Source organism: Penicillium maclennaniae, assembly GCF_028827695.1.
Source record: "Penicillium maclennaniae strain IBT 15551 chromosome Unknown utg000003l:1.0-5670915.0:1.0-5674809.0, whole genome shotgun sequence".
Classification (NCBI taxonomy): Eukaryota; Fungi; Ascomycota; class Eurotiomycetes; order Eurotiales; family Aspergillaceae; genus Penicillium; species Penicillium maclennaniae.
Window position 1 is genome coordinate 2,764,157 of NW_026623215.1, and position 19,383 is coordinate 2,783,539.

Consider the following 19,383-nt stretch of genomic DNA (forward strand, 5'->3'; position numbering starts at 1 on the left):
CTGCCTTGTCTGATTTAAAAGGCCAGCACTTGCTCCTGCCAGGTACATAAAAAAAGAAAGCCCAAGTCACGAAACTGTCCAAAAGAGGAAACTAGAAAATCGCCCGGAATAACTCGATACCCGACACTAACCTGATCGAGACTGCTCTCCACAGCGATCCCGTGACAGGGCGGAACAGATCTCGCTCTCACGCAAGGATATCCCCCTCCAAATCCCATTGTTCCAGAACGATCGATAGCGAGGCTGCATTCGGGCTGTCAGTTGCTGGGCCTGCTGCTGCTGCTATCTTCCTCCCTTTTAATCGTCTCCCGACCCACACCCCCCCTTTCTCTTGTTCGGTCGCACCCGGCGTGACCCCGCCGCATCTTCCATTTGTGGGCGGGCTCGGAAGCCATCCAGTTTCAATATGGCGCGCGTTTACGCCGATGTCAACGAGCACATGCCTCGGTCTTACTGGGACTACGACAGTGTGAACATTTCTTGGGGCGTGCTGGAGAACTACGAGATCGTTCGCAAGATAGGTATTTTACACCTGATTGGGACCATCTAACCCGGAGAATGGCGGTACCATCTGTCGCATTCCCTACTTGGGAGCGATGCTGCCTGATAAAATGCATGCTGACCGTTTTCGCTTAAGGTCGTGGAAAGTACTCCGAGGTATTCGAAGGTATCAACGTTGTCAACTATCAGAAGTGTGTTATCAAGGTTCTCAAGCCTGTCAAAAAGAAGAAGATCAAGCGTGAGATCAAGATTCTGCAGAACCTCGCCGGAGGCCCTAATGTCATTGCACTGTTGGATGTGGTCCGCGACAATCAGAGCAAAACTCCCAGTCTGGTTTTTGAGGCTGTCAACAACACCGATTTCCGGACCCTCTACCCTCGCTTCTCCGACTACGACGTTCGCTTCTATGTCTATGAGCTGCTCAAGGCTCTGGACTTCTGTCACAGCAAGGGCATCATGCACAGAGATGTCAAGCCTCACAACGTCATGATTGACCACGAGAAACGCAAGGTTTGTCATACTTGCTGTGTGTGGCGTGATTTTATGTTCTAATTTGATTCTTATAGCTGCGATTGATTGACTGGGGTCTGGCTGAATTCTACCACAAGGGCACAGAATACAATGTCCGTGTCGCATCTCGCTATTTCAAGGGTCCTGAGCTACTCGTGGACTTCCAGGAATACGACTATTCATTGGATATGTGGTCACTGGGCGCCATGTTCGCATCCATGATCTTCCGCAAGGAACCTTTTTTCCACGGCAACAGCAATTCTGACCAGCTGGTGAAAATTGCCAAGGTTCTCGGAACCGAAGAGCTCTTCGAGTACCTGGACAAGTACGACATTGAACTCGATCCGCAGTACGATGAAATCCTTTCCCGCTTCCCTCGTAAGCCATGGCGCTCTTTCGTCACCGCCGAGAACCAGCGCTTCATCAGTGACGAGGCTATCGATTTCCTTGACAAGCTTCTGCGCTACGACCACGCTGTATGATACTCCCAAGGTCCCATTACTTATCTTCATACTGACCCGTTGTAGGAACGCTTGACTGCTCAGGAGGCCATGGCACACCCGTACTTTGATCCCGTGCGAGCTGATGCCAACAGCAACGCCCAAGCCCAGTCGTGAGCTGCCTCTTGCGCTGGTTGACAACCGTGGCTTCCCTTTTTCATTTCCACTTCTCTCCTACCTGCATCATTCCCCTCTTCTCTCTTTCCATGCTGCCTGTCAACATAACGCTCGGCCTCTTGGTCACCTTTTCATCTGAGTTTGACATTTACCAATATGAGCGGCGCATGATAGCGGATTGGGAGAAAGAAGAATGACGCAAACCCCTGGCCATCTCTTCTCTGAGCACCCGGGAGAAGAGTGGCTTCGATGAGTGACCAAATCCCGAACGAAGACGACGTTGATGACAAGATATGACATCTAATCTTTTTAGGCCGAGCAGCCCTGCATCCCTCGGCTCGGGCGTGTTAGTGAGCGCAATAAATCAGTTGACGTCTTAGAGCGGAGGAACCCTGTCGAGTCTCCCTTAATTGTATAGCGCTGCTTCTTCCATTTTATTTTCTCTCGCCCTTCGTCCCTGGTCCGGTGTTCTGGATTTCTCCGATGCTTTGCTTTCGTATGTTGAGTTTCCGTGCCTCTCCTGTTTTCATGTGCACATTCCGGAGTGATGGTTTGGGGAAGCACATGTTGCTTGGTGATCATGACAAGAGTTTTGAGGAGACAATGCATGCGATTTCAATTTTCCTCCCCGCTGTATTCAATATCACTTCTACGCCAGGGGTCGTTTAGATCCTATACTTCGTAGTTGCACGATCTTATCGCGCGACGATCGCCCGTTGGTACCAGCGTTTGTCACGTGAGAGCAATCTCAACGCCATTTGGCGTCAACTAACAACCACAAGGCATTGTCTAACGCGTCCAAACTGCATAAATCACAGCTATTGAGGTCAATGGTGGGTAACGTGACTCATATGAGCCCGACAGCAAGTCCATAGTCCAGCGCCCGCGTCTCCACCGATCCTCTTTGGCGCTCCGCCCTCTCATTCGTTGCCTCTTGCGTGGGAAAATTGATTTGCCCGCATTTCGCACAACCACCCCTCCTTGTCGCATCCCACTCTCTCAAGATACTCATCAGGCGATTCGTGGCGCGATCGGCGCCTTGGAGATTCACTCCGCAATATCGATCATTCTCCAGGATGGCTCAGAACTCTGCCTCCCAACTCCCAAGTGTGTATAACCTGGTGACTCACCCCGCGCATGAAAGAAGCTCACCTTGAAAAGCCGGGGAACCCGTTGCCCAACCTCAGGATGCCTCCGGCGGTCCTAAGGTGAAGTCCGAAAAAGAGTGTACGTCGACCCTACGAACTCCCTACCGCGTATTCGACATTTGGGGTGGATGAATCGGAGTGGCTCGAGGAGCATTGGCTGACATTGATGTTCTCGTACAGTGGAGCGTGAGCGCAAGAAGGCCGAGAAGGCCAAAAAATTTGCAGAGAAGCAGGCCAAGCAGGCCAGCAAGCCCGCTGCTGCGCCCAAGGCCGAGAAGAAGGCCCCCAAGGTCGAGAAGGACAAGACTGCCGACGCATATGACCCCAAGGTCATCGAGGCCGGCCGACTCGAGTGGTGGGAGGAGCGTGACCTCTTCAAGCCCGAATGGGGTCCGGACGGCCATGTCAAGCCCGAAGGCTCCTTCGTTATTCCTATCCCACCTCCTAACGTTACCGGTTCCCTTCACATGGGTCATGCCCTAACCAACGCCCTCCAAGATACCATGATTCGTTGGCAGAGAATGAAGGGCAAGACCACTTTATGGCTTCCCGGTATGGACCACGCCGGTATCTCTACTCAGAGTGTTGTCGAGAAGCAGTTGTGGAAGAAGGAGAAGAAGACCCGTCACGATATTGGACGCCCCGCTATGATAAAGATGATCTGGGACTGGAAGGATGTCTATCATGCCAACATCAAGAACGCTTTGCGCCGAGTTGGTGGTTCCTTCGACTGGTCTCGCGAGGCCTTCACCATGGATCCTAACTTGTCCGCTGCCGTGACTGAGACCTTCGTCCGTCTCCACGAAGAGGGTACCATTTACCGTGCCAACCGCTTGGTCAACTGGTGTGTTGCGTTGAACACTTCTCTTTCTAACCTGGAGGTTGAGAACAAGGAAATTGAGGGCCGCACCCTCATGGATGTGCCTGGTTACGAGCGCAAGGTCGAATTCGGTGTTCTTACTCACTTCTGCTACGAGATCGATGGCACCAATGAGCGCATCGAAATCGCCACTACTCGTCCCGAGACCATGGTCGGTGATACTGGTATTGCCGTCCACCCCAGTGACAAGCGCTACCAGCACTTGATCGGCAAGAATGCTCGCCACCCCTTCTGTGACCGTCTTATGCCCATTGTTGCCGATGAAGAGGTTGATCCTGAGTTCGGTACTGGTGCCGTGAAGATCACCCCCGCTCACGACTTCAACGATTTCAACCGTGGAAAGGCTCACAACCTCGAGTTCATCTCCGTCATGAACGACGATGGTACCTTCAACAAGCACGGTGGACGCTTCGCTGGCATGAAGCGTTTCGACGCCCGTTACGCCGTCATTGAGGCCCTGAAGGAGGCTGGTCTGTACGTCAAGTGGGAGCATAACCCCATGAAGATCCCTCGCTGTGCCAAGTCCAACGACGTTATTGAGCCCATTCTCAAGCCCCAGTGGTGGATGAAGATGCAGGATCTCGCTGAGCCTGCCATCAAGGCCGTTGAGAATGGCGATATTATCATTCGCCCGGAGAGCGCCGAGAAGAGCTACTTCCGCTGGATGCGCAATATCAATGACTGGTGTCTGTCCCGTCAGCTCTGGTGGGGTCACCAGGCTCCCGCCTACTTCGTCAAGATCGAAGGCGAGGACAACTCCGAGAGCGATGGCGAATACTGGGTTACTGGCCGTACTGAGGAGGACGCCCAGAAGAAGGCCGAGGTCAAGTTCCCCGGTAAAAAATTCTCCCTGGAGCGTGACCCTGACGTGCTCGACACCTGGTTCTCGTCTGCTCTGTGGCCCTTCTCTACTCTGGGCTGGCCCAACAAGACTCATGACTTCGAGAACCTGTACCCCACCTCCGTTCTGGAGACTGGTTGGGATATCCTCTTCTTCTGGGTTGCCCGTATGATCATGATGGGTATCAAATTGACCGGCCAGGTTCCCTTCCGCGAGGTCTACTGCCATTCTCTGATTCGTGACTCCGAGGGCCGCAAGATGTCCAAGTCACTGGGTAACGTCGTTGACCCCATCGATGTCATGGAGGGTATTCAGCTTCAAACTCTCCACGACAAGTTGTTACAGGGTAATCTTGCCGAGAAGGAGGTCGCTGCTGCCACGAAGTACCAGAAGAAGGCTTTCCCCAAGGGTATCCCCGAGTGCGGCGCTGACGCTCTTCGATTCGCCCTTGTCTCTTACACCACCGGCGGTATGTACATTGTCCTTGTTATTGTCGTTCCCGTATACTAATCGTTTTTGAATAGGTGGTGATATCGCTTTCGATGTCCAGGTCATCCACGGATACCGTCGCTTCTGCAACAAGATCTACCAGGCCACTAAGTTCGTGCTCGGAAAGCTGGGCGACGACTTCAAGCCCCAGGCTACTCCTACGAAGAATGGCAACGAGTCTCTGTCGGAGCGTTGGATTCTGCACAAGTTCAACACCGCTGCCAAGGAGATGAATGAGTCTCTCGAGGCTCGTGAGTTCTCTCCCACTGCTATCGCTATCTACCAGTACTGGTACGCTCAGCTGTGCGATGTGTTCATCGAGAACTCCAAGTTCCTGCTGGCCGAAGATGCCACGCCCGAGATGCAGGAGTCCGCTAAGCAGACCCTCTACACTGCTCTTGAGGGAGCGTTGTGCCTGGTTCACCCTATCATGCCCTTCGTCACCGAGCACCTGTGGCAGCGTCTCCCGCGCCGCCCCGATGACAAGACCGTCTCCATCATGAAGGCCAAGTACCCCGAGTACAAGGCTGAGTTCCACGACCCCGCTGCCGAGACTGCTTACGAGCTTGTGCTGAACACCTCCAAGGCAATCCGCTCCATCTTGGCTCAGTACGATGTCAAGACTAAGGGCGACATCATCATCCAGACCTACGACGCTACCAGCCACAAGACTGTCTCCGAGGAGATGACCAGCATCAAGTCTCTTGGTGGTAAGAATCTGGGCGAGCTGTCTCTGCTCGGACCTGAGAACAAGACTCCTCCCTCCGGCTGTGTAGTCGCTGCTGTTGGCGCCGAGGCTGCCGTCTACCTGCGTGTCTCCAAGGAGGTCGCTCTCGAGCAGGAGGAGAAGGCCAAGGAAGCCCTTGAGCGTGCTCGTGAGGCCGTGCGCAAGTCGCAGGGTATCATGGCTGCCCCTAACTGGAAGGACAAGGTCAAGGCTGAGGTCCGTGAGGCTGAGGAGAAGCGTCTCCGTGATAACGAGAGCGAGACTGCCCGTTTGGAGGAGCAGATTAAGGAGTTTGAGAAGCTGCGCTTGGAGTAAATTTATCAATAGACTCAAACTGGATCATGAGAGTACAGACTACATAAAATAAATTCTCACTTTTAAATCATTGAAGCTCACTTGCCGTTGTAATTGTTAGTCAAGTCAACATCTTCCGAAGTGGAACCGAATGTGTTCTTATCGATAAGCGTGCCAAGCCTTCGCCCCAAAAGTTTTCTGCGTTTTTTACTCCGAGCAACCACGACATATCAAACCACCGCCATCATGTTGCGTGAAGTGTATGTACATGACAATCATCCTTATGGGAAAACGGCAGCTGACGATTGCTTTCTAGCAAGCCCAAGAACCCCCGCACCGCGCGCATCCTCAAGGCGCGTGAGCCCCAACTCATTGAGGGCCCGAAGCGCACTCTTATCCTGCACGGCACCAAATGCCCGCAGGCGCTCGACACTGTCCTGAAGACCTTTCACTCATTGACGAAGCCCAACTCCGTCCTGTTCCACAAGAAAAATGAGAATCTCCACCCGTTCGAGAACGTCGAGAGCATCGAGTTTCTGGCCAACAAGAACGAGTGCGGTCTGGTCGTGTTCGGCAGCAGCAGCAAGAAGCGCCCCAACGCCGTGGTTCTTACCCGAATTTTCAACTCCCAAATGCTCGACATGTGTGAACTTCTTCTTTTGCCCGGCACCGACGGCGCCATTCCTCCCATCAACGAGCTAGTCATGCACGTTGGTCTCGGTTTGCGTCCCATGATGCTCTTCGCCGGTAGCCCATGGGAGGACCCGTCCTCTTCGTCGCACGTCATGCTCAAGAGCTTCTTCCTCGACATGTTCAAGGGCGAAGAGACAGACAAGATTGACGTTGAGGGTCTTCAGTACATTCTTATGGTCGGTGCCGAGGAGCCCCGCGAAGAGCTCAGCCCTATCGTTCACCTCCGGTGGTACAAGGTTGTTACCAAGCGCAGTGGCCACAAGCTTCCGCGCATTGAGCTGGAGGAGATTGGCCCCAAGTTCGATTTCAAGATTGGTCGTATGCGTCCTGCGTCGCCGGAGGCCATGAAGGAGGCCATGAAGCAGGGCAAGCGCCCCAACGTGGAGATCAAGATGAAGAAGAATATCACCATGGACAATATGGGTGACAAGCTCGGTCGCGTTCACCTCGGCAAGCAGGATCTCAAGGGTATGCAGACCCGTAAGATGAAGGGTCTGAAGCGTCGGGCCGGCGAGAGAGTCTGACGAGGAGCCTGATGTCAATGATATGGAGGTGGATGAGATCTCCGAAGACGAGGACATGGAGAGCCACAAGAAGGCTCGCAAGAACTAAATGATTGAGCTACTTGCATAGTTGCGTCTGATTATATTGTTTGGGCGTTTGGGCCGGCTGGGTTTTGTGCTTAATGCCTATACTAGAGTTGATTTGCCGGCATGGAATAAAAGTTGCATCTACATAGTGATCTAAATGACAAACTCTTTCCATCTCAGTTACTTTTCAGTATGGATCCATCCGAAAGGTCCATAGACATAAAGTTGCCCACAGTCGAAGTCATTCAAAATGATCACGTGGTCATGACGTCGGCCGTCGGCATCATCTCACATGCCGAGGCCCTTTCTTAAATGCGGGACCGACGTAAAATGCCGTCCCCCTCATACTCTACTCCTCTCTATCCTCCATGAACTCCCACCTGTCAACTCTTCACGCCGCAATCTAGTAGCTCAACTACGAACCCGACCTTCCTTCAAGGTCCCGCGCCGCCATGGATGCGCTCCTGGTCCGTACACTTTGCTCCGTACTTCGCGGCTAAGCACATGAAAGACATGGCATTAACAACTCCTCCAGTCTCGCCTCGAGCAACTCATCCTCCAACCTGACCTCGCACCATTCCTATCTTTAGTCAAAGGCGCGCGCAATGGAATCGTCTATGGATCGAAAGTGCGGTTTCCGCATGCGTTGGTGTTCGTCAGATCTCGGATGGAACATACGTTGATATAAAGCTGACATGTTGATTTTAGCATGATCATGCTATTCCGATCCGGATCGTATGTCTACACTTTCTTCCGCATGGGCTATGGTCTCCGAGTCTCGTACTAAACATCGCAACAAATAGGTTCCGCGACAAAATTAAGCTCGTCCTGAAAGCAACGCGCCAGCACGCTCGAAACCTCTCCACGTTCGCAGTGATCTACAAAGCATCCATGATTCTTCTTAGGAACATCAACCCCCGCGGCGCCGGCAAGGAAGGCCGGTATGACAGCTTCTTTGCAGGCTTGTTGGGCGGGTATGCCGTCTTCGGTCGACAGCGTGGAAGCATCAGCCAGCAGGTACGATTCGTACACCCCAATATGATGAATATTCGAAGCAAATTCATAGACCCGATGTCATCTCAACACAATGTCCATACTAATATAACTAGATCGTCATCTACGTCTTCGCGCGCGTGATGCTTTCCCTCGCCAAACTCGCGATCCAACCCAACATGCACCCTCTCTCCTCCCTCATCACCCCCGAAGCCCGCACCACAATTACCGACAACGCATGGCCCGTCTTCGCCAGCATGACCTGGGCCTTCGTCATGTACCTTTTCCGCTGGTACCCTGATACCCTCGTCTCGAGTCTACGGAGCAGTATGCAATATATGTACGTCCCCTCCGTCATCACGATATACTTGGATGGAATAAGTACTAACAATACTTAAGTTATGCGGACTCGGATCACTGGGATTCACTTCGGACACTCTTCATACATAACAAATGAGGGAGATCTATAGGTTGATCAGAGATCCCATCTGCACATTCTCGATTGCTCATTTCCCTTCCAACTGGTTTTGGATGTTGGCGCATAGATTGGCGTTTTACTTTATTCATTCTTCTTCCTCTTGGGTCGATAGCAGTACCGCTTCTATATGACGTGTACAGAATACACCAAGCGCGGCCATGCTCTAGATATTTCTACCCTGTATTATGAGTTATGGCCCGTTCAGCTCTGCTTTCCTAACACGGTGACAGTCTTGTTACAAGTACTTTAATTTGAAGTAAATACAGCGATAGTCGGATATCAGAAACATTGAATCAGATACGTCCCATTGAAGAACCAGTAAAATAATACACGAGACCCATTTCATGGAACAAATGGGCTTCAGAAACAAACGGAGTTTAAGAAAGAAAATAATCAAGACAATGAGCAGTGTGATCTACTGCTGGGTATCGGCGCCATCAACCTCAATCAAAAGCTTCATCTCCCCATCCATCCACTCCACCGTCTCCGCAGACAAAAGCGCCAAGACCCAGTCTTTTTCAGTCTGGATGGGGAACAAGCCGTCCGGAAGCCAAGCTTTGACTTTCCAGCTATCCCGCGATACATTTTCATCCAGGCCCGGATATCGGCGGAGAATCGATTGTTTGAGATGTTCGACGTTGGAACATTGGGTGGCTTGAATGTCTAGACGGGGAAAATACGTTTGCCATGTGAGAGGATATTGATGCGGAGGAAGATCTGAGAATTTGTGCTGGTTGCGGGTGAGGCGTCGCTGTTCGAAGGGGCGGGTGTGAATGGTTGTTGGTGGAATTGTTGGTCTACTTGCGGTGGAGGGACGCCTTGTCTGGAAGCGATGTTCTCGCGGATAATGCGCGAGACGTCGCGGGTGATGCTACTTGCGCTATTCGGGGGGTTAGTAAACGTTTCCTTAATGGGGTGGGGCAAGGACGTACAAATCGTCTCGTGCTGGGGTGTTTCGGCCTCCGCCGATACGCCAGGGGAGACTTGAGACCGAGTCGGCGTGGATGATGCGATCGACATTGTGGTCCTCGCAACCGGGCGGACAGTCGAAGGTGCCATTGTGGACAACTTGGTAATGACTATCAACGGCCGCGACCAGGCCGCGCCAATGGGGCTGCTGAAGACCGGAAAGGGACCACAAATTATCCAGTTGGAAGTCGTGATTGTATTCGTCATAACATCTGGACAGCTCACTCCAGTCCGGCTGGTATCCGTCCAATATAATGTCTGTAAGACCAAGTTCCATTGCCTGGCTGGGATCCATAGGCGCCTGCGCCTGAGGGGAGGAGGAGGTGGTGGTGGAGGGGGGAGGAGGCGGCATTGACTGCCTATGTTCCTCTCGCTGATTCGGGTCGTGCATCTGCATCTGTTGATCAGGAGAGAAGTGCGAGCTCTTGAGATCTGGAAAACTATCGTCCGTTTTACGGCGACGCCGCTCATCCGTTCCGCCTCCTTTGCGAGTTTCAATTGCATACTGGCGCTGTCGTTCATTGGTGACCATTCGTCGGAGGAGAGGAATGACCAAAGAAATGATCTTTTGTTGATCTCGGGGCCAAATATATGTACGAGGACCCATACCCTCGTTGACCACGTCCTCTCCAAAAAACCGCTCACCATTGCCCTCGGCTTCAAGGAAATGGCGAACACAGTTCCATAACCGTAGCTTTACCATCTCTGTATCTCCCTTGCCACGCTGACCGACACATTCCCTTCTTTCAGGGTGGTCGTCGTCCAGCATATATCCCTTAGCCGCAGCTTGGAGATGGAGGAAATTCTCCGGCGACAACTCAAGTGATGAAAATAGCTTGGACATCGGAGGCCGAGTGTACTTTTTGTTGCTCGAGGGCTGACGGAACAGTGCCGCAGCAGAATGCACACCAACCGCACGCGCTTCTGACAGAGACGACGGAGGTGCAGAACGAATATCCATGTTTTCACCAGAAAATCCATGGTTGTTTTGTTGAGACTGTGAATGCTGCTGCGACCCGAGACCAGCTCCAGCCAGGGCAGGATCAAGGTTGTCGTCGTTTCTCTTTCTTTTCTTCGACACAGTACGAGACAACCCTACAGACCCGGAGTGATCATTCAGATGTCTTAGATGTCTTCCACTTGCCATGCTTGTGACGAAGCTGGCATCGCCAAAGCCGTCGTCTCCCAGTTGCATGTCCGCACCATAGCCATCCAGTTGATGGTGAGCAGCGGCGGCAGTGGCTTCTACTGCCCATTGAGAGACATTGTGATCCTGGCCAGCGGCCGCGGTTGCCGCTTCCACTAAGCCCGCGAGCTGGCTATCGTTCGGCACGTATCCATTGTTGGGGTCGAGATGGGCATTTGAGGCGCCTTGGTCGCCAGAGGTCGCAGCCTGATGGTTATTGGAATTCGAGGACATAATGGAATATCACTTGAGCAGTGCGGCGCGATACCTGATCTGGTATTACCGGTGTTGTCATAAGCTGTAAAGGAATCGGTGGATATCTAGCGCGTCTCGAGATATCAGGGCAAATGACCCTGAGCGACACGGAATATCCGTCACAAATAATTTGGCTCCTCTGAAGAGCAAAGCTACCTCCGAATATAGCGGCCAGCGTCGGAAGTCAACGATGTTACTTTTCGCTGATAGATCACACGCGCGTGAGGTATCGTGGGCCGGGGGAGTATCGGAGACCTCACAGCGCCACACCCCTGGAGGGGTGAAGAGCGTGCTGAAGATTAGAAGAATTCGAAGCTGATCGGACTTTTGGAGGGAGCTCTTGAGCTCCGAGCTGATAAGGCAACGCGACGAAGATGATGTTTGCGCGGTTTGAAGGAGGAGCAGACAGTGCAAACCTTGCATCGAGTCACGTGAGCATCGCTGATGTATTCACGTCGTACTCGGAATGTCCAATCAGCGCCTCGATCCTTGCTTGTTGAATTTTCTGGGCAGGTATTGCTTTCAAGCTAGAATAATACTTCTCATTCCATTGATTGATTTGAGCAGCTCTAAAAAGGACATGGTAGATGGTGGTATAATATACATCAAAAGGAACAACAAGGTCTAGCAGGGTCCCAAATCCGTCTCAAAAGGTGGATGCGCGCTATACAACATTTTGATATCCAGGGGCATACGAGGACAAGTTTAGTTTATATAAGATCAGATCCGACACCAATATATGGGAAAACAGCACATAGTCAAGTCGAGCTAAAAGCCATCGCCGTCATTCCAAGGGCGGCCAGCTTCTAAGGCTCGGTTTTTGGGATTCTTCCCACGGTCGATAGCCTCAGCGAGCATCTGTGAGACTTGAGTCTCTTTTTCCATCACCGCATCCTGGAGTTGACTCTTGCGACCAGGCGGGAGGGACTTGCAGGTCCTGGGTCTCATCGAGTTCGCCGCTGGCCTCAGCAAATGAAGTATCGTCTTCCCAAAAGATCCAATCCTCGAGCTCTTTCTGCATATCTTTTTTCTCTTCGTCCAACGCTCTCCATTTCTGGAGCTCTGCCGGGCCACCGAAGCAGAACCCGTAGCCGTCACAGAGACAAACACTTTCTTCCACGCAGACCACGGGCTGACCGGTGAACACGTACTGCCAGAGGTATTCCCAGATACGACCGGCGATATAATCGCTGAGGTCCGTCTGCAGGAGCCAGTCGCGATAAAATATGAATCGGGAACGCGGGATAGTGCGAATACGATCACCAGATACGGCGAACTGCGCACAGCACGGCTGGGCTAGAACCGACGGGACCGGCTCGTCGGGGAATAGTTCGCCCCAGGCGCGGGCCAGCATGACTTCTTCCTGCTTGGACTCATCCTCTACAACAGCACCGGGATGCATCCAATCGGGGCAGCCAGGACCATGAGCGCAGCGGGTGTTCATATATCCTTCTCTGATGACACGATCCAGGCTGAGACTGCGAAGGATCTCCGCGGTGTCTCCGTTAAAGATTTCCTCGTTGTGCCAGGCCTCTTGGTGCGAGTGAATGAACACCGCGACATCAGGTAGTTCGTCGTAGAAGTCGATACAATAGGAAAGGTAGATCATGACCTCGTGGCCCTTATTCTTCGGGGGGTGAAGAGGTGCCCTTGAATCATCGGCGACGTATATAGCGGTTTGCCATCCTGGCAACTCCTTCTCAATCCAACTCACATCCTCCTTTTTCGTCGTGGAACCACCAACACTTTCGAATACGCCGAGCCTAAAGGCTTGGGGATCCCAGGAATAAAGTTCGGTGGGGGTGCGTAGAGGGTTTTCTCGTCAGAGGCACTGTGATTGAACGTCCCCGTCCAGCTCGTATTGGTATTGGAAAATGGGTAAGCGGCATAGTATTCGCCTAGTCCCACGACTTGGGAAGCATTACGCCATGAATGCGAGAGGCTTCGGGCTGTGAGGTAGAAGCCGAGGAAGAAAAAGAAGCCAAGGAAGAGGACCGATCGCCGTGAGAGAATCATGGACGAGGGCAGGTGGTACAATTATATGCGGAGGATGGATCTGTCGCACAGGCACAATGTTAGCCGTGGGGGTTCTTCCCGAATCAAGGTGTCGCAGTGCGCGAGACAGCGAGATTATGGGTTTTCCATCCAAAATACCCCGTAGAAAGGACTTGGAGGTGCTAGGACGTACTCGTTCAAGGGGCGATCATGGCAGGGCAGAGAGGAGACTCCAGGAAATAAGGAATGTGAGGGAGGAGTGACAGGGGAAGAAACCGAAAGAGTCCCTATCGCGGGGGCGGACAAATTGACTGTTGAAACATTGAGGTGGATCTGGACCGCGCACCGCCCGATGACGACAACCGTTGGTCAATGTAACGCGTCTCAACCTTGACATCGGTTCTCAAACTTTTGCAATGATTACGGGTGCTCGCTGTCACTTCAGCTGATATTTTTTACAGTGGACAACCCGGGGTAGTCTCCCTGCAATGAATGAAACAATGTACCGGGCCCCGTCGCGAAAAGGAAAAATGTAGGCGCGCCAGGAGATCGTCGCCCCCCTGAGATGCTCCACTTATGAAGATCCGAGTGGCTGTGGCATGGCCTGGTTCCCTCCACTTCGATCGAGGCTTGGCCTACATGATTTTCCAGAGATGGTTCATTTATTTTATAGGGTTCGATTCTTTCATCTTGATCGCATTGATTAAGTAGAAGAGATAGTATCGTCTCTTCTTCCCATACCCTAGACAGGAAAGCTATGTGACGATCGTTTGGGATACTTTGATGTATCTATCTCATCCGGGTTACCTCCGATTGCTTGTTTTCCCCCATATCCTCTTTGGAGCCTACTTTATGTCGGTGTCATGTAGGTCTTACTGAGGACTTCGTAGACAAAACGAGATTTCTTACTTCATTCTATAAAGCCTGCAAGACGTAGAGTGCGTGGCTTTCTTTACCTCAACATTGTCATGTTTTGAGAGCAGGCACGTAAGTATATTTGAAGAATCAAATTCATTGAATTTGAATCATTGCAAAGATCACCGTCGCAATACGAATCTCCTCTTGAAGAGCTATGGGACGTCTCTATGGATACTATGATGGAAGAGGGAAGACTCTATACCTAGCATGTGTGAATATGAAATGGTGTATTCTCCGAATCCGGAATCGATTTGGGCGCACGATCACTGACCGAGGTCTACAAGTATAACACTCCATGCGAAAGGGTTGCAAAATAGAACATTGCAAAACGACCTTACATATATAGACCAAATTGGGCGGAATAATATTCAAGCGTTGAACCCTCTCGGGTCACACTAGGTACATGGCTACTAATGTGTGACACTCGATCATAATTCATCGAAGGCGAGGATATGCAGGACTTTTCACGAAAGAACGATCTCGGAGGAGTGACAGGGTTGACCATAGAACAAGTGCATTCTTCGGAACTGTACAACACATGACGATCTGAGATCTACGTTCACGCATGCTTTTACTTCTCAACACAAGTGGCCCCGGTAGTATCAATGGATCTATGAAAACGATGCTTGAATCTCACATGTCACCAATATAATAAAGCACATTGTACACATCTAGGGGTAAAAGGGAAAAATAAAACTTAAAAGGGGACGGTGGCGCCTATCAGACATCCGGGATTTGTTATCTCACGTGATAGCGCGAAAACTGCGGCGCCAGACATCCCAAATTGGAAATTTCCTAAGATCCTAACTTGTCCTCTCCCCAGTATGTGCTGTCACGATGCAGCAAAGCCCCAAGATCCACGGTCAGCCCGCTGATGAGACCCGGTCCACCCGGGTCCCATCAACTCAGAAAAAGTCTCACGACCCATTGGTGCACCTGCTCGCCGGCGCGTAAGTTTTCCATATCGCCGCCGTCAAAAATCCGACTAACACGACCGCAGGAGCGGCGGCTTCGCAACAGCAATCGTCACATCACCTCTCGATGTCCTTCGAACACGTCTCCAATCGGATTTCTACCAACGTCCTTCTCCATCTTCCCCCGATGCACCTCTCCATAAAAGTCACAAAACCGCCCGAATAATCAGCAACATCTACCGCGCCGAGGGATGGAAAGCATTCTTCCGCGGCCTAGGTCCCAGTCTCGCAGGCGTGGTTCCCGCAACAGCGATCAAATTCTACGTCTACGGGAACTGCAAGCGCATCGGCGCCCAAATGACAGGTTTTGGCGAAGACTCAACCCTCATTCACGCGCAAGCCGCCATCGCCGCCGGAATCGCCACAGCCACGGCGACAAATCCGATCTGGCTCGTCAAGACACGGTTGCAACTGGATAAAAATCAGGCTACCGGAGGTCGCCGTTACAAGAACAGTCTCGACTGCTTGCAACAGGTCCTTCGCCAAGAAGGTATCCGAGGTTTATACAAGGGTCTCAGCGCGAGTTATCTCGGTTCAGCGGAGACAGCACTCCACTTGGTCCTGTACGAGCGTTTGAAGACAATGCTGCATAGCTCCCTCGGATCACCGGATGGACAGGACACAGCTACGCAGCGGGAGATCACAAGCTGGATCAGCACGACTGGAGCGGCCGGTTCTGCCAAGTTTGCTGCGGCACTGCTTGCTTATCCCCATGAGGTACGCAACTCAAGATATGTACTGGATGAATAATAATTTGCTGACATGCTATCGATCCAGGTTATTCGAACTCGCCTCCGCCAAGCACCTCTCGAAAACGGAAAACCGAAATACACCGGCCTGGTGCAGTGCTTCCGTCTCATCGCCAAGGAAGAGGGAATGGCTGGCCTTTATGGAGGTCTGATGCCTCACATGGTGCGATCCATTCCGTCGGCTATCATCACGCTGGGCGTATATGAGTTCGTCCTGCGCTTTGTAGGCACGTCGTAACGTGCCGGCACAATTGTACACTATCATCAAAAAAGCGGCCTCGTATTGCCAAAGGGGCTGTTACTTAATTGCATGTATTCTATCTGGAGTTGGGGTTGGGTCATGGAGCTGTTAATAGAATCTCCTGTCCGGGAATGTACCATATTATCATCATCGTGATTGAGGAGGCTCAAATACTGTACAGTAGCTGCGAAAAGGATTTCACATTGAGTAGTGACATTCAAAACACCTAATTCAACAAAGGAATTTTCAAATATCCAAGGTTTCCATTGGACGTCTGGGAAGTGTGTGTAGAAAAGTAGAGACCGGGTATGATATTTTGCTCAAAGAAACGCCAATGCAACGCTGATCCAATAGTATGTAGGGAATGCGATCAGGGAGCCAAGAGGAAAGTACAATGGGTAGGGGACTAGCAAATGGAGGCGTAGCTTCAAGACGCCTCTTCCTCGGCCTCTTCCACAGTAGGACCGCGAGCCTTACCCTTTGAAGGGTCCCCGGGTTGTTCACTGCCTATGGAAGCTTCTTTGGCTTGGCCGTTGTTACCCCATGCTGGAATTGTAGATGGTCCCGCTTCTGATTGGACGTCTGTCCATTCTTGCGATGGGGACTCCGTCCTATGTTCTGGTGGAGGTGCAGCGAGTGTCGACCAATCGAATACCGTTTGAAGGGGTGCGGCTGGTGCGGTGGTGTTCAAAGCTGCAGCGCTTGGAGCTGAAGTATTGTTCTCGGCAATTCCATTTTGAATTGGAGTTTCAGAGGTCGCTGGAGCTTGAGCTGAGATGTCGTTTGAGGGAGGGCTGGCCGTCGAGGCTGCTGAAGCTGTAGGCGTTTCGTTGACGCCTTGATCTGCGTTACCGTTACCCCACCCCGAAGGATTGAGAGGCATGAGAGTCCAACCTGTTGGAAGATTGAAGCCTTCTGGTAGACGCGGATCCCCGGGTCCCATAGCAGCCTCGCCGGGGCCAATGGCGTAGCGCTGACCAGTCGAAGATGTGAAAGTTCCAGACAGCGATGAAGAGGCGACAGGTCTTGTTGGTTGGAGGAAGGGGTTGGCCTGCTGAAGACGAAGTCGATCCAACTCCATTTGAAGGTGACGCACACGCTGTAATTGCTCCGTGGCGACTCGCAGAGAGTTGATTTCTTCCGTAATACGCTGCTCAATCTGCTGCAATTGTGTATGGACATCGGCATGATTGGATGGTTCAGCGGTGGGAGGAACCTGGAACTGCTGAGCAGGTTGAGCAGGTGCCGGTGGCCGGCGTCCGAAACCGAACCCAAATCCAATCTGTCGCCCATTTGGCTGGTTGGCATTCATGGCAGGCTGTGGTACATTGCCTTGGTGAATTTGCTGGTGCAGATTATGGAGCATGTCGCCCCGCACGGCCCCAAAGCCAATTCTGAAAGGACCAAATTGATGAGACGCGAGGTCTGGGAGCTCCATCGGCTTGACCTGCCTGGCCAGGAGCTTGATCTCCAGGCTGCACCCCACCAGGTCTGTTATTGACATTGCGGCGAGCAGCTGCTTCTGCGCCTACCACAGGACGTCGGCAGGTAGGGCAATTCTGCTGCCGCTCCAGCCAACTGCGAAGACAGGCGAAATGCAGAATATGGCCACATGGAAGCTTCTTGGGGCGTAGACGATCGGGAACACGTTGCGTACGTTGCGCACCAACAGGAGGCCGTTCACCTTCGGCGGGAGCATCAGGGGCGGGCAAAACCGAGACCATCTCCTCACGACAAATGATACAGACTTCCTCCCTTGCCACTTCCTCGTGGGTCGCATCAGGATATCGCTCGTTCATGTCCCTGGTGGCGTTCCGATATCGAACGAAGTCCATAATCCGCCGAGCGAATGACCGAATGGTCACCACGACGTCGCGAAGGATATGAATTGGCAAGCCGTAGAATGTGAGTAGAATGGCAAAGAAGCAAATGTAGACAAGAAGTTTGACGAAGTCTGTCAAGAGGTCTAGGTAAAAGACCCAGCGACCCTTTTCTTCCCATCCGGGGACATCAATTTCTAGCTCGTTCACGTCGTTCTCGTGGGGCAGGTCGGTAGGAGGGGAAGTAGCTCCCGCACGAGCGTGCGCCTGAATAGCCTCGAGGCGAGCTGTTCGAATCTCAGCCCGGCGTTCATCCATCTTCGCCTTCTTCTGCTGGTGATTAATATAGATCTCCACCAATGCGATGCAATAGCGAGCAGCCGTCGAGGTTGAGAGTATGGTCAAAATTGCAAACTCAAACCCAAACATCACCATCATATCCGGCTTCGCTTGGTGAATCACAGTATTGATGCAGTACCGCAGCATGAACGCGTTGAAGAGGGTCGTAAGAAGCAGGGACAACGCCAAGCGGGCGTGGAACAATCTGGGGTTCGCGGGTGGTTGCTGCTCGAGAAACTCCACGCGCCCCTCCCCGATCCATCCCCAAACCTTTCCGACCAATAGCGAGATAAACATGACCAAGAACCAACCCCCGAGAGAACCCCGGAAGATGGTCATAGCCAGACATGTCTCTGTGACAGCAAACCACGCCCGCTCGTACAGTTGTTCGGTCTCGATGGGGCGCAAACGTCCATAGAGAAGTCGCTGAAGCCAGAAAAGGACGAAGCCGGTAATAAGGAGACACAAATTCGTAAGGATCTAATTGTCGCCCGATAGTCAGCCACGGCCAAAGAATGGGGAGTTAAATGTCGTCAGGGCAGAGGGCAGAGGGCAGACGCACCATAAGATTCGCACTACTTTGCGAGAGATATACACATGCCGCATAGAAGTTCGCTCTTTGATGGAGAGCTTTCAGGAACACGCCGGTGGCCAAGACCACGGAGGCCTTGAATCGAGTCAGCGGGGGTTCAGGTCAATGTGGTGGGAGTACTCACCCCAGTGTACGCGGCCAGTCTCATGGTGGATTGACTGAAACTCGCGGGCTGAATGTCATCAGAGGAGGAAGGGGGAAAGCGACTCTAGGACATTGGGAGACGTGGAGTATGTCTCGATCTGGACAGCTTTCCAGAATAACCGCACCTCCGCATCTTATGTCAGCGTTTTGACCCGCACGTGCCTTAGATGTGCTCATACTTGTATAAGACCTGTCGAATGAGCTATATTTTATTAAATTGATCGATAGTTCAGAGAGAGGATAGTTTATGATGAGTCTGATTTTTGAGTTGTTAAGAGTATACTCGTGCTTTGGATTGACAACCCAGGTGATTGATCTATTGATCCTGTCTCCGCGCCTTATCCGTGCTTTTGATTCTATAGCGGATAAAAGCACTAGAAACAAATTTACGTGACACGTCAAGAGTGCTCATCACTCTCGGCAAAAGAATCGGTGCTTCA

The 19,383-nt window shown here is 52.0% G+C and overlaps 8 protein-coding genes across 8 annotated transcripts; 5 read left to right on the plus strand and 3 right to left on the minus strand.

Moving 5' to 3' along the window:
• Positions 1-406: 406 nt before the first annotated feature.
• Positions 407-1,628, plus strand: N7477_003141 (casein kinase II subunit alpha/alpha'; the record flags this gene model as incomplete). Its single annotated transcript, XM_056964804.1, has 4 exons — positions 407-521; positions 638-1,011; positions 1,068-1,487; positions 1,539-1,628. 4 exons carry the CDS (start codon positions 407-409, stop codon positions 1,626-1,628), a joined length of 999 nt encoding a protein of 332 aa, XP_056824757.1.
• Positions 1,629-2,704: 1,076 nt separating this feature from the next.
• N7477_003142 (valine--tRNA ligase) lies at positions 2,705-6,028 on the plus strand (the record flags this gene model as incomplete). Its single annotated transcript, XM_056964805.1, has 4 exons — positions 2,705-2,735; positions 2,790-2,855; positions 2,957-4,966; positions 5,022-6,028. 4 exons carry the CDS (start codon positions 2,705-2,707, stop codon positions 6,026-6,028), a joined length of 3,114 nt encoding a protein of 1,037 aa, XP_056824758.1.
• A 225-nt stretch (positions 6,029-6,253) lies between these two features.
• N7477_003143 (rRNA-binding ribosome biosynthesis protein RPF2) lies at positions 6,254-7,224 on the plus strand (the record flags this gene model as incomplete). The annotated part of the gene is made up of 2 exons (XM_056964806.1): positions 6,254-6,267; positions 6,324-7,224. The coding sequence occupies 2 exons, from the start codon at positions 6,254-6,256 to the stop codon at positions 7,222-7,224; spliced, it is 915 nt and encodes a 304-aa protein (XP_056824759.1).
• A 518-nt stretch (positions 7,225-7,742) lies between these two features.
• On the plus strand, positions 7,743-8,740 carry N7477_003144 (Tim17/Tim22/Tim23/Pmp24 family protein; the record flags this gene model as incomplete). Its single annotated transcript, XM_056964807.1, has 6 exons — positions 7,743-7,757; positions 7,826-7,941; positions 7,999-8,025; positions 8,094-8,307; positions 8,400-8,623; positions 8,683-8,740. 6 exons carry the CDS (start codon positions 7,743-7,745, stop codon positions 8,738-8,740), a joined length of 654 nt encoding a protein of 217 aa, XP_056824760.1.
• Positions 8,741-9,424: 684 nt separating this feature from the next.
• N7477_003145 (uncharacterized protein) lies at positions 9,425-11,150 on the minus strand (the record flags this gene model as incomplete). The annotated part of the gene is made up of 2 exons (XM_056964808.1): positions 9,425-9,641; positions 9,694-11,150. 2 exons carry the CDS (start codon positions 11,148-11,150, stop codon positions 9,425-9,427), a joined length of 1,674 nt encoding a protein of 557 aa, XP_056824761.1.
• An 868-nt stretch (positions 11,151-12,018) lies between these two features.
• On the minus strand, positions 12,019-13,187 carry N7477_003146 (DUF3431 domain-containing protein; the record flags this gene model as incomplete). The annotated part of the gene is made up of 2 exons (XM_056964809.1): positions 12,019-12,820; positions 12,886-13,187. 2 exons carry the CDS (start codon positions 13,185-13,187, stop codon positions 12,019-12,021), a joined length of 1,104 nt encoding a protein of 367 aa, XP_056824762.1.
• A 1,734-nt stretch (positions 13,188-14,921) lies between these two features.
• On the plus strand, positions 14,922-16,045 carry N7477_003147 (putative mitochondrial carrier protein (Rim2); the record flags this gene model as incomplete). The annotated part of the gene is made up of 3 exons (XM_056964810.1): positions 14,922-15,034; positions 15,085-15,775; positions 15,836-16,045. 3 exons carry the CDS (start codon positions 14,922-14,924, stop codon positions 16,043-16,045), a joined length of 1,014 nt encoding a protein of 337 aa, XP_056824763.1.
• A 430-nt stretch (positions 16,046-16,475) lies between these two features.
• Positions 16,476-18,947, minus strand: hrdA (E3 ubiquitin-protein ligase HRD1; the record flags this gene model as incomplete). Its single annotated transcript, XM_056964811.1, has 5 exons — positions 16,476-17,523; positions 17,581-17,626; positions 17,706-18,687; positions 18,770-18,874; positions 18,924-18,947. The coding sequence occupies 5 exons, from the start codon at positions 18,945-18,947 to the stop codon at positions 16,476-16,478; spliced, it is 2,205 nt and encodes a 734-aa protein (XP_056824764.1).
• Positions 18,948-19,383: the final 436 nt, after the last annotated feature.